General features: G+C 41.0%; 2 protein-coding genes across 3 annotated transcripts in view; one reads left to right on the top strand and one right to left on the bottom strand.

The window, feature by feature from the left end:
* Positions 1 to 877: 877 nt before the first annotated feature.
* On the bottom strand, positions 878 to 10,652 carry LOC106813529 (beta,beta-carotene 15,15'-monooxygenase-like). 2 transcript variants are annotated; one of them, XM_014817687.1, is made up of 13 exons: positions 10,563 to 10,652; positions 8,552 to 8,676; positions 8,192 to 8,339; positions 7,589 to 7,699; positions 6,238 to 6,379; positions 4,584 to 4,737; positions 4,120 to 4,331; positions 3,538 to 3,783; positions 3,190 to 3,298; positions 2,924 to 3,024; positions 2,523 to 2,637; positions 1,907 to 2,076; positions 878 to 1,500 (listed from the first exon to the last, which is right to left on the bottom strand). In XM_014817687.1, exons 1-12 carry the CDS (start codon positions 10,601 to 10,603, stop codon positions 1,919 to 1,921), a joined length of 1,662 nt encoding a protein of 553 aa, XP_014673173.1. In that variant the 5' UTR covers positions 10,604 to 10,652; the 3' UTR covers positions 878 to 1,500; positions 1,907 to 1,918. The 2 variants fall into 2 exon arrangements, with proteins under 2 accessions (XP_014673173.1, XP_014673172.1); XM_014817686.1 differs by having other exon boundaries at positions 878 to 2,076.
* Positions 10,653 to 10,897: 245 nt separating this feature from the next.
* LOC106813527 (hamartin-like) overlaps positions 10,898 to 13,695 on the top strand; it is a 31,802-nt gene continuing 29,004 nt past the window's right edge. The window contains exon 1 of the mRNA XM_014817685.1: positions 10,898 to 10,972. The gene's annotated coding sequence lies outside the window, so the exon portion shown is untranslated. The remainder of the gene's footprint in view (positions 10,973 to 13,695) is intronic.

Below are 13,695 nucleotides of genomic sequence, written 5' to 3'. Positions count from 1 at the left end.
CATGAAATATCAATAAATAAATAGTTATTCACATCAGAATAAACATAATAACAACTAGTTGTGCGTAAACATGAATCAGATCCAGTTTCCCAGTACATGTGGTTTTAAGTTCCTAGCAGAACATTACATCATCATCATCATACACAAAAAATAAAATCGGAGAGGCTAAAATTAACACCAAGAGCTAATAATACCTAGAGTGTACAACGGAAAAACGGGCAAATAGTGCTATTTCACGACATGATTATGCTACTTTGCCTGCGAGTCTAGAATAATTTTATGGTATTGCATTAAGCAGAATTCTTTGCTCTCTAAAACAAGACCAACCGCTTGTCAATACGATACTCCTAGGCTGAGATATTGGCTCGTAAACTTCCCCTCCCACAGGCCTCACGGCGCCTCAAATCCAACTCAGTCAGCATCCTACTCGCCTCTAAGCATTTTGGCTATCGGTTTCCGTCACCGCTTGGAGCGCTGATAATTGATGTCACATGCCCAAATTTGGTACTCTTACTACACCATATAGTAACTGAGCTGCGTTGTAGAGACATAATTTAGAAAACATTGCCGGCTCCATCATGACGGTCATTAGCCGTGCTAAGAAAGATAATTAGCGGCGAGTAGGATGCTGACTGAGTTGGATTCGAGGCGCCGTGAGGCCTGTGGGAGGGGAAGTTTACGAGCCAATATCTCAGCCTAGGAGTATCGTATTGACAAGCGTTTGGTCTTGTTTTAGAGAGCAAAGAATTCTGCTTAATGCAATACCATAAAATTATTCCAGACTCGCAGGCAAAGTAGAATAATCATGTCGTGAAATAGCACTATTTTCCCGTTTTTCCGTTGTACACTCTAAGTATTATAAGCTCTTGTTAACACTAATATTTAAAATACCGTAGTCAAGTGGTCAAGATTAAACAAATCACATAAATAAAACAAAATATAAATCTTAATAACATAATAATTGGTTACAGTGACAGAAAATTAATCACCAAATTCCTGTTACTATAAGTTACAGATTGCAGCTGCGATCTGCCAATGCTATTAGTGTATCGTAACATATTGCTACAAGTATTATTATAGCATTAATTACCATCGCAATTTAATGATATTTCTGACAATGGGTCCCAAAAGATAAGGTGGTGTCACAGCAATCAAATAACCTTAAACAAATGTTTGTATAAACAACAAACTGCACTGGGGTCATCACATTCAGTTTCATAATTGCAAGCTTGCAGGAATAGTTCACATTCTTTAAAAATTACGATACTATGCAGACATAACAAGTCACCAAACGTGCGGTCATATGCTCCCAGATAAACTGCGACTGCTGTTAGTAATTAATATATTACTCAGGCTGATACCTTCATACTGACGGACATGTGAGATTAATACGCGTTCATCGCTATCGTTATAGCTCATGGCATTGAGTGACAAGCTGTACAAAACTCACATGAGGTAGTGTAGTAAATCTGTGTCCCACAGAGGTGGCTTAAGCTTCTGCTACATACAAGATACAAGTATTATAGTTCATTGATTAGATATCTACTGTATACAAACTAAAACGTGACAGAAAATTCGTGCATTCAATTAGGTTTTGAATGAGAATATCCAACTGTGTGCACACGGATAAGGATACGTAGATGGGTGTGATGTCTTTAATGCGCGTTCGCAGTGAACACATTACGTTCAAGGAGCAATGCTCAAGAATTGCGACAACACGCATTATTTTCTTCAAAGTTTAGGACTTTTATATCATATATAATTTGATTTAGAAATTGTTATCGTATATACAATCAATTCCAATTGCTTGAGGGTATCATGTATACAATATGCATAATTTTTATTTTAATTGTAACATTTTACACTTGCTATGCAATACACTTATCATTATTAGTAGTAGTAGTACCTATGGCGGCCGCTAGGTGGACACCTGTGGCAGGAACATGCCGTGGAGAGCGGTGGTGCGTATCTGGCCAACCTCAGCACGAGCAAGTTCGCTGAAATCCCTGGCATCGATGATGAGGAGAAAGTCTGGTCTGTCACTCGTCACGTCACACACCAGCGTGACAACAACTCCTGCAACCAGCGCAGCAGCAGCCGTGTCAGTGCCATGACCAACGGAATGGCGCACAGCCCAATAACTATGCAATTCGTTGAAATGATAGAACCGAGCATACATGTGCAAGATAGCGTGTTGGTATACCCCTGGTCCAAAGGACAGAGGAATATCCCAGTAGTTTGATTTGCCAAACTAGTTGTTACCAGGCAAGCTAAATTTTCTTGCTATGAAATAAAGCAAGGATTATGGTTAGAGCATAAACCTATAAGGCTGTAATGCAAACGAAATTCAATTGTAAATAAAGATATTCGCAATTTACAGTGACACTGTAGAGAGCCTACTGTGCAATCACATTTTCACTAGAGAAAATTAGAGGCAACCACGGTACAGCCTCATCAATCTTCCCACTGTAACAACAGGGAATCCCACTCATCTGGGAAACAACTGAAGAGTGCATTCTTACCGGAGTCTTCCTGCTCGCCATCCGGGTCAGGTGCAAACACGGGTTCTGTAGGGTACTGATTCTCACTGCCCTGCCACTGGCTTACAATGCTCGACTCAACATCCACCTTCAGCACCTGAAACGTGCAACGCAAGATTGGAAAAAGCGACAGACATAATTTACTTTTCACTTCACAATATTAGTTGTTCTCTTCTTTTTTTGCCCATGACCCAAGTGTTGTATTAACTGCGCACATATGTAGCACTTATCAAAAAGTATCAAACACTATGCATGTGCATGTTAGTACTTATGTCAAAAAGTATATATCTTTAAAATGTAACTAAAAGAAGATATATTGCCTTACATAGACATATTTAAACTACATTGGGTTTACAATTGCAGTATTTAAGTTTAAAACCTACAGAGTTCTTGAACTTTCCATCCATCGTGCCCGAAGCCGCATAAAAATATCTATACTTTCTCCCATTGTACTTTTCATAGTGTATTCTTGGCAACTCTAGACCTGTACATACAGTTGAAAGCATTATTATCATATATTATTATTATTATTATATAAGTCACATCCACATTCAGTCATTAAAAAACCCCACACAAGCACATTCTATGCACTGAAATCTAAAGTTGTTGTTTTTTAAGTTACAGTTATGAAATAACTTTACTTTCTCACCTCTAGGTGACAGCACCTGCCAGTGGCACATTACAATCCCATCACTCCTCAGCACAGCAGTTGCTTTAGAGTCTTTGAGGCGAACTAGGTTTTGACAGTCATCTGTCAGCTGAAAATATCAGCAAAGGAACCGGGCATGGAGGGTTCAAAATTCTAATTTTTTTTTCATATCGTGACTCGCCACAATACAGTTGGTTTTATATAGAACTGCATTCGTTTCAATATTAACACTAATTTTAAGTAACCTTTTACGTACTTATATACAAGCTGCAAAACCTAGAAATTCCATGACAGCTGCTCATCACTAAAACAAGTGATCAGCATAAACAATTGTTTACGTGCACGTACGTCGCCACTGAGTGGCAGCACCAGTCGGCGGGCCTCCGCCAGCGCCGTCATTTTGTAGTCCTTGTCGTGCAGGTTCTTGAAGTAGAAGCTGTCAATCACGTCCGTGTTGTCGTAGCAACACATGTCGACGACGACGTGGCCGTCGTCCTCGTACGCATTGATGTGATGGAAGCAGAACATCGCGAGGCACTCGTAGCGCGTCGCTAGCGGCCTGCCGTCCCGCCGCCGCACCACGTGGATCCTGCACTGCAAAACACCATCACGCACGTTCGCGCATTGATTTTCCGAGCGCAAGCAATAAGCGTTTCTCGCCGACAAGAGCAAAGCGGGCTAGATGATACACAACAGAAAGCTCGTCCCTTAATTGGTTGTGTATGCCAGTATGCGCACTCGAATAAACTCCTAGCTGCTTAGTCCATCCCAAATGACCTGCAGTGCCTGTACTTGGCTATTGCAGAATGGGTACATTGTTCCCTCGTCTACTGCGCCACTTATAACTAATAATGGTCAAATTTTGCGATGCTATTATCATTAAACCAAATTTGGAAAAATTCCAAATTCGGTAAGTGGCTCTATACCTACATTCTCTCCTTCCTGCCACTGTAGGCAATCCACGAGACTTAGGCCTCTGAACTTGCGAAATGCCAGCTTGCATAGGCTGATGGACAGTGGCTGCTCCAGAAACACAAAGTAGTTTGGCGTCATGGCAAAGCTGTGGTAGTACTTTGGATGGAAGAAGCTTTGTATGGGTATCTTCGCCACTACGGATGCATGTTTCAGAGCTTGTGCACTTCCTAGAAAGATGGCACAACATGTACAACCCTACAGAATTGTATCGCGACACATGCATTGCCACGACCACACCAAACTGATCGGTAGTTTTCGATTTGAGAATCTGCATTTGTATCGTACTTGAGTGCTTAATACACAACACAATGAATGCTAACTTAGCTTTGCTTCCCATTGCTATTGAGTATTCACCAACTATATGCTCACATACAACGACAGACACATAGAACATGTAGGATCAAACTAAACTGACATACCTGATGGGGAATCGTGCACGGGCGGTACTTTAATCACACTGTAGGAGGGAAATGGTGGAATAAAGTTACTGCCAATGTTGTACATGGTACCATCAGAATCATAATGTGGATGTGCAGTGGCTGTGTTCACTGCAATGTATTTGTCCATCTGTATCTGCACAGAAGAGAACACAGTTTATAAATGCTGTCAGCCAAGACACACATTGCTGAATGAGATAGTAAATGCAACACTACTATGTTAAAGACAAACAACTCCATAATTTGAATGAGTTATTTTCAAGTGTTTGGCACCAATGAAGTAGCCTTTTAGATTAATAACATCATGCATGGGTCGTGTACAGATCGAGTATTTATCACTTTATGAACACATGGTTATTGAAAAAATGAAAATTACTGAAAATGAGATATCAATTATTTATAAACTAGGCAAGTTAGTACATGTGGGCTTGCATGTAAATATGGTGCAGTGATGAAGTATAATAATAAAATAGCACAGCTTAACCAGTGTGAAACAAAAGATTCTATGAACCTACTCAGACATCTAATTAGCTAACAAGTGCCGCAGAGCGACAGCGCTCAACTGACGTGTACTGTAGCTGTGTATTCTTCTGATAAACTCACTGGCAACCGAATCAAGTGCGCCCTCCCGCCACCGCGTTGATAGGCTTTGCTATACCGGTAGTACAGTAATAAAGATATAGCTGTGTAACTTTAATGACTTCGCTATATTAATGTTATCATGGATATGCGTCGAGCGCGAGCGTAGTGGTGGTGGTGGGGGTAGGGAAGGAGAGGATGAAGGTGGAGGGTGGGGGAGGGTGGGGGGAGGGGTGGGTGGAGGGGGCTCTAATACCAAAAGCAGTTCAGTCCTTTGTTAACAGTCAACAAATCCATGTTTAACCCTCCTCTTGTAGGTCAAAAGGTTATCAGACACTTACTCTTCACACGTCAGCGGAAAGTAGATTTCACGGTCCTTTCAATAAAGTGATAAAAATGGTAGGTCAGCGCTGAAACAAAAAAGTTTTGCACTCGGTCCGTTAGGCCATGTCCTCAGAAAATGTCTGATATCTGACCTTTCCCCCACTTCCCTTTGACCTCCAATTTTGCGCTGGTGATGGGTTTCCTCCCCATCACACTATAAATCGAATATTAAGAGCGTAGGTCGAGCCGTTGAGATTTGTGCCGCAATTCCGTATTTCCTCCTATACCATAAGTTAAGGTGGAAATATTCCCTCTCCATTGACACATCTTGACCTTCGACCCTTGACCCCCAAATTCGACATCCCAATTCCTTTTCACGATCTCCCCCCCTAAACGTCCCGAATATCAAGATCGTACGTCGCGCGGTTAAGATTTGTGCCGTAACTGTTGATGCACGGACGGACGGACGGACATTCATGCGATTCTACAAGCTGCATCTGACTTCGTCAGCTGAGCTAAAAACACAACTTGTCCCAGAATTATATGTACAGCCAGAAATTTGCTGTACTTTGCCTTCCTTTAGCACTTCCATCTGCTGTGTATAAGAATGAACATTTTCACTTCTTCATTAATATGTCAAGTTCTATGAATGAGCTAGGACAGGTTTAAAAATTACTTACTAGCAAAGCTCCTACCTTTGAGCGTGAAGGGAGTACATGTGATGGATAATTACCCTCTCATATGTATTCAGGTTAACAGGATCAACTCTGTGTATGATTCCGGTCTCACTTGTGCAATAGAGTTCGTCACCACAATGCAAGAAGTTGATCGCATCGTTGTCAGTAAAGTTGAATGGAATCAAGTAGGAAAAATACCTGCAGTATGGAATGAAATGATATTATATCTTGCAATGTGATACACAAAGACATTTAATTACAGTATATAAAACATCCAATACTGTGCAATACTAATATGAGGACAAGAAGGGAAGTGGCAGACTGATTGTTAGTACTTATAACATTAGCTCGTTTATGACCTCCATCCACTCCATCCATGATTTGTTCTAATGGTGACAGCTGCTGTTGCAGTGGATTGACACCAAACCACAACAGTTGGTGAAACCCTATGATTGACAGAGAACCAATAAATTAACAGAACCACAGAAACCACAGGGCCAGTTAACCGACGGACATATATGATACCATTTAAAAATTGCAACGTAAAACTTGCAAGAGTACAGTAAAAAGGTTTCTCATGCAAAGAACAAACATTCAGTTTGTTTTCCCTAATAAGATGGACTACACAAATCTACTAAAGAAACTCAACAAAATTTATGATCTCCATGACTCCATACCATACGTTGCTTCTATTTAAAGATTAAAGAGACACTTTTAAATTATTACAGGATTTCCAAATAACATGAAAAAAATCTAGACAAAGAAGGAAACCATGGATTAATTTCTTTGCCATTCTTCATGGTCTGCTGGGGACTGCTGTGATTAAGTTAGTGTCTCATTGTGCAGTTTGCATTTCATAGCGATTTTAACAGCAACTTTCCCATATTTACATCTTCAAACAATTTCTTGCAAACAATGCAATATTCCATTTGATTATTGCACTTTATGCCTCGTTACTAACAGGGGATCAATCATCTAACACCTCAAAGGATGACATCTGTTGGCACTTGATGCTATTTGTCCCTATTTAGACTCCTATTTAAAATGCAGTTATAAAGATGCTACCAGAGTGTGTAGAATAGTAACAATTTTTAAAATACAGGTACACACTCAAGTGACTGGTGCACGGACTCACTATGTTCAACCACCATTCATTTATAGTGAACGCTACGAGTTCAAGGTATCAACTTTTTTATTGACTGCTAACAAGTGGGCAGCTAACAGGTAGCGTAGGTTGGGATTCAATAAGCTTGGGACCACTTTCCATCTTTTAAGGTTGATTTTTAGGGCAAGGAGAAATATCCATAACTGTTCCAAGACTTTCCACGATGGAAATTTCTTCCATGTTTTTTGATGGCAGTGGGGAACCCTACTTTGTATAATATGTAGTGTCATATTTACACAAACCTACAGAAGATGCTTTTGCAAGGGTCAGGGAGAGCAGCGGTGCCAAACTCATCAAACATAATTCGATTTCTCACCTGTCCCTGGACGAACGCTCTGCTGCGCAAGTAACGACTGTAAACAGAAAAACAGAATACACATCACTTGCCAAAAAAGCACTGCATTCCTCTTATCAAAACTATAGTCATGTGCATCTGACTAGACATATAATATACTCAGTAAGCAATAATTGTTTTGTTATATGTAGTATCAGGAGTAAATAATACTATCACTAGGGCCGACTGTCTGCCAAGCCAAGAGACTATAAGGATAAATCCACGTACTAGCATTAGTATACCAATAATTTATAAAACATATTAACTCAATAACCATGAACTCGGACCATTACCCTAAAACATTTACTAATCCGCACACGCACACATGCAGACACGCGCACACACACACACACTGTCACACACACAGACACGCACACACACGCACGCACGCACGCACGCACGCACGCACGCACCTACACACACAGGCACAGACGAACGAACGACCGCACACACGCATGCACGCACGCACATGTGCGCATCCCGTGTGCGTGTATGTATACAATCAGTTTACCTGTGATATGTCACACGTCCATCTTTTATGCCAAATCTGTGCAGAAGTCCCATTCCATCAAAGTAGTGATTGTATTGATCTTCTCCCTGCTCAAACCTAGCTGGACCTATCTTTAGAAATGCACCTGTAAGCCATCTGGGAACTTTCCCTGTAAATAATAGAACAGTGCTCATCCATAAGCAACTTCAGCATGTTGATGTCTTATGTGCTTCATAACCATTTGCATACTACCATTACTCGAGTAATGAAAAGCTATATCAGGTGATACAGCTAGGGTATGAAGGACTTAGGTCCTGCTAATGACCCATGTGCATGCGATTTGTGTAATTAATGTAATGATTAATCATAAATCCCATATACCGGTTGTTCTTGCAAGCGTGGGTTCTGGGTGTTCGGGAACCGTATTGAAGAGCACGCGCCGTGGGTCTGTCTCTTCTTGATAGCCATCTTTGTTTGGTCTGTCAGACGACAAGAGTTCTTCCTCGCTGCACATAATATGACACTATCAATTGGCATTATTACACTCACATCTAATTTAATACACAATGAAAGATACTCAAAACATATTTGACATCTACGCACAATCGGACAATATCCCTATTTTTACGTATCAATGTTCGGGAGACCTGAATTTGTGTGCGTGACATTTTCTCGTATATATGAGTAGAGTAGGTATAAAGCCGCTTGCGTTTGTGTGGCAAGTACAACAAGCTTTTAATGCCAGTTAATTTTTTTACACATTTAGTTTGTTATATAATATATGGTGCCAGCCCAAGCCTAGGTAAATAGTTTAGAGCACCCCGGATTAGTTTAGCACATATATGTGAAAACACATCTGTGTTGTTGTTGTTGTTGTTGTTATTAATTTATCCTCCTGCTTCACGAGGTCATGGTCACAATGTATACCCTCTTTGTATCGTTAGCTACCAGTGTTTCCTCATAGTAATTGTTTTTTTTTTGGTTAACAACGAAGTGTCTGTGGCTAGATTACTGGGAGGGACTCTGAGAAATGAAAACTGCACAATGAGACACTAACTTAATCACAGCAGTCCCCAGCAGACCATGAAGAATGGCAAAGAAATTAATCCATGGTTTCCTTCTTTGTCAAGATTTTTTTCATGTTATTTGGAAATCCTGTAATAAACAGGAATCTGGAGAGGGCCTGTTTGATGGTGGCATCCATCTCTGGTGTTAGATTCTTAATTGTTTTCCCCAGTAAGGGTGGCAATGTCAATTGTCTGATGGCTTGGGTTGGTGTTGGTCTTCACATACCCCAGATCGATCGTGTCGGTCATCTTAATTCATCCTGCTAATCCTGAGTCGTGAGCAATAAAAGAACTTGTGGTCCACAATCTCGTTGGCAAAGCCACAGTCACAGAGGGGACTATCACTTGCCCCGATCTTGAACATGTGGTCTTTCAGTTTAGTATGTCCAGTTTTTATCCGGTTGAGCTTGGTTTCCGTTCTGCGGTTGGTGAGGCTGCGAACGCTAAATCTGTGGGGTCCCAAACTAGTATCTTTGATCTTCAGGTGACACTGTCACTGTCACCTGAGGCAGGTCCTGGCACTGGCAGTGAGACTGGTATGGTAAATCATAAACCGACCAGGCTCTCCGACTGTTACACGTCATAGGAACGTAGTGTTAAGCGAGAAGGGAACTTGTGAGTTGTGGCTAGCTCTAGTACTATAGCCCGCTTACATTAACTGCCGCTGCCGCCAGCGGCAGTTAATGTAAGCGGGCTATAGGTGCGGGCTGACAGCCGGGAACTTTGCCACATCCGGGACTTTCTTAACCTAGCAACCAGCTGTGCCGGTGAAAACAACAGCCTGTCTCCGTGAGCTTACACACGCAATACCCGATTTGCAAACCTAAAGCATATTAATTTCCTTGTATATATGCCAAAAACTTGTGTAGTAGTAGGTTGTCACAATCATATATATTGCACAGATAAGAAAAGATATTTTTTTGAGCTGCCAAAATGACATAAGAGTCCAGAAAGGCGTGATAAGTCATACGTGGCTGACTGCCACTTAAATGTAAATGAGTAAATGAGTAAATGTAAATGGTACGCACTGGAGTCCGTCAAAATTCTCCACTATTTGTTCTGATCATTTCGTGACAGGTACCCTAACTATTTTATAACTGCGTGTGTGTGTGCGTGTCACTGTGTGTGCGAGTGCGTGTGCGTGCGTGTTTGTGTGTCCTTGTGTGTGCGTGCGTGTCCGCACCCTAGTGCTAGAGCTAAGTTGTGGCTAGGTAAATCATAAGCCAGACTAAATCAAATAAATAAAATGTGTTACGTTACAGAACTTACAAGTTACACGTACGTAGGTGCGTAATCGTGTAAACAAAACAGTACTGTTAACTTACTTTTCACTCCAATTAGTTTTGCTATCGTTCATGAACCTCATTACAGAGAAGAGAATGGGTTAATGTTGACCAACGTTATAGTTATACAACAAGCAACGAACATACATGCGTAGATAATCATTCATCCGTTTTTAACAAACGCACGTGACAAAATAAATACCGACAGGGCGCAGCACACATATAAAAACAAACATCAGAGCAGTCGGAGATGTCTTCTCCCGTGTTCTTGGTTTTGCTTCGCAATCTGGACTGAAGTTGCAGCCGGTGTTTACTCTTGGCTTCTTTATTTGTGATATTTCTGCAATATTTCCGAAGTGCGGTATATTTGCTAGTTAGTTTCAAATATTCATACACGGGCCAGTGTGTTATGTCTCTCAACAAGGTCAAGGTGTCAGTCCTTCCTTGGCTAGGTTTGTAATGAGCTACACCACGGCACAGGCACTTGGAGCGTTTCAATAAAATATAATCAGGAGTGTATCAATTTGATACACTCCTGATATAATGCTAAATAAATACGAAATCTATTTACTAGGCTACCAAAGTCTTAATGTTTCTATACTCTCTTTCACCTATTATTGCCGACAATTTCCTGCAAATGCCGTCCAAATGCTCATCTGGAACAAACGCTGGCTGCCGCTGCACACTTTATTATAATGAACACATAAATATATAGCACTATTAGCAGGTAGGAAAGCGTGTTGCCAAAATTCGCTCGACGCTAGCTTGATTTCACACGAATACAACGCAAATATCAACCATTCTACTCCATCTTTGTTTCTATTTGAAGAACAGTGTTCACTTGTTATAAAAACATACTGCCTGTGTTCGTAACCGAGCTGTGTCACGCAAAATCACACAAAGCCTGACGAAATTCTCGCGTTCGCTCCCGTTGCGCAGTTTATGTAAATGACTGTCGGAATCAGGAAACACCCACTCTTCGTGACCTCATTTTTGCAACGCTCCACTGGCGGCTTTGACGAGGCTCGTACGGGAGTTGGAAAGCACCGTGGTAGTTTCCCAAAATGCAGTGCGCCGCCTATAGCCCTGCCATGGCGGCAGTCAGCGTTTGTTTCAGATGAGCATTTGGACGGCATTTGCAGGAAATTTTTGGCAATAATAGGTGAAAGAGAGTATAGAAACATTAAGACTTTGGTAGTAAATAGTTTTCGTATTTATTTAGCATGATATTTTTATTGAAACGCTCCAAGTGGCCTGTGAGCTACACCCTCATTTCTCCTTTAAGTTCTAGTCCTAAGGATTGTGTATTTAGACTACTGTCTGTACTGGCGGCATTCCTAATCTGTCTTGTTTTTGGACGCCGTTACATCGTAACCTCGTAAATACTTAGTCTTCCAGCGTTAACAATGTGTTCACAACCGTGCTGTCATTGTATACACACCTTTGCAGGGTGCGAAATTAACGGGAGTCCGGAGTCAAATACTCCCTGATTTACTGCGTCGCACTCCCTGATTTGACATATGCAGCAGTCCGTGTGACTCCCTGAAAATTCTGCCACAGCTAACTAGTTCGTTCCGGAGCACGGCCTCGCGGAATTACCGTATTTTTTCAGCTAATGTCCAGAAAAATTTAGCAGACGTGCAACCGCATGAATCTTAAAATAAGCAATGCGTTATTTCACTCTCCCTCATTTCTGCTGGCGGACTCCCTGTTTTTGAGGGTAGGGAGTCCGTTGGACTCCCGTGTTTAAAATGAAATTTTACCCCTGCCTAGTAGCAACTTGTGAAAGTTTGCCAAGCCCTTGGCTCGTATCAAAAAACATACACCTTCGATCTTAATCTGGGTTCAAGACCCAGATCGTGGTTGTGGGAGAAGAGGTGGGTTTTCTTAGCTGGGGTACGATGTGTGGGAGCATTGCACACAAGTGTACAATGCTTCATTTATGACATGCTACCGTTGACTGACAAAGATAGGCATGGATTCTAAATGTTGTCTACGCGTGCATGCATCAGCAGAAAATGTTCTCTGGTACCTTCCGCTCAATTGTTAGTGCGGTATGGAACTGCACATTCTCGTACATTAACTCTAATAATTATTATATTATTTGAAAATTAATATTAAATTATTAAAAATGAAATTATTAATAATATATTTATTGAAATAGGTATTTAATTGTTATCATAAGTTTAGTGGTTAATTTGGTTATGTCAGTGGCAAATTTCAGGATGCCGCATTGGAGAACTACTGATGTATGTATGTTGAAAACAGGTATTATATTTTTTGGTGATATTTGCTGCCAGTAACGCAGATAAGGTCTATGTCCCCCTGACCTCTGTTTGACCTGGCTCGTTTAGCTATTTCTTGACCAATATATATATATATAATATATATATATATATATTAATATATATAATATATATGGTTAGGGTTAGGGTTAGTCAGAAATAGCTAAACGAGCCAGGTCAAACAGAGGTCAGGGGGACATAGACCTTACGGGTGCGCAATAACCACTTATATTACATACCATAAAATGTCAAACTCAAATTTGGATCAGTTTATTAGCATGTATAGAGAGCACCGTTGATAGAGATGATTGATACAAGAGTGATAGATCGACGTAACATATACAGGGTTTCTTCTGAGGGAAAATTAGACAAAGTGGTAATGGCCAGTTTCGGAAAAAAATGTGCATGATGGATTCAAAGGCGTGCCATAGGCACACATGCGGAGGCTGCAGGCGCAGTTACGGGAGCATTTTCCCTGACGGTGATGTTAAATTTGACAACGGTGGTGCGCCACTGTGCTCTTATGTATAAGAAACCCTGATATAGATACATATATATTGACCAGCGATCTTATGTGAGGATTTTACTAATGAATACAGTATCATTCATGTCACCATTATTGGGCTGCCCCAGTAATGCTGCAATTGGGAATTCTACTATGAATCGTACTTCTCTACACAATAACAAACCTGAGTAGGAGAAAAGTGTTGGACTTGTGCAGAGTAAGTGGGAGAATGAGCTATAGGTTTGTTACAGACTGATGAGGGCTGAGCTATAGGTCTCTGCAGATGATATAGGATCTACAGCTCGAAGTGTTTTAATTACATTCTGCCTAGCAAGCTGTAGTGCTTAAATACAGTGAGATATTGCCGCCTCTTCACTCTCGCTAT

The sequence above is a fragment of the Priapulus caudatus genome, unplaced genomic scaffold (genome assembly GCF_000485595.1).
Source record: "Priapulus caudatus unplaced genomic scaffold, Priapulus_caudatus-5.0.1 Scaffold787, whole genome shotgun sequence".
NCBI lineage: Eukaryota > Metazoa > Priapulida > Priapulimorpha > Priapulimorphida > Priapulidae > Priapulus > Priapulus caudatus.
Note: the sequence above shows the minus strand (reverse complement) of the source record. Positions and strands in the feature narration are given on the sequence as shown.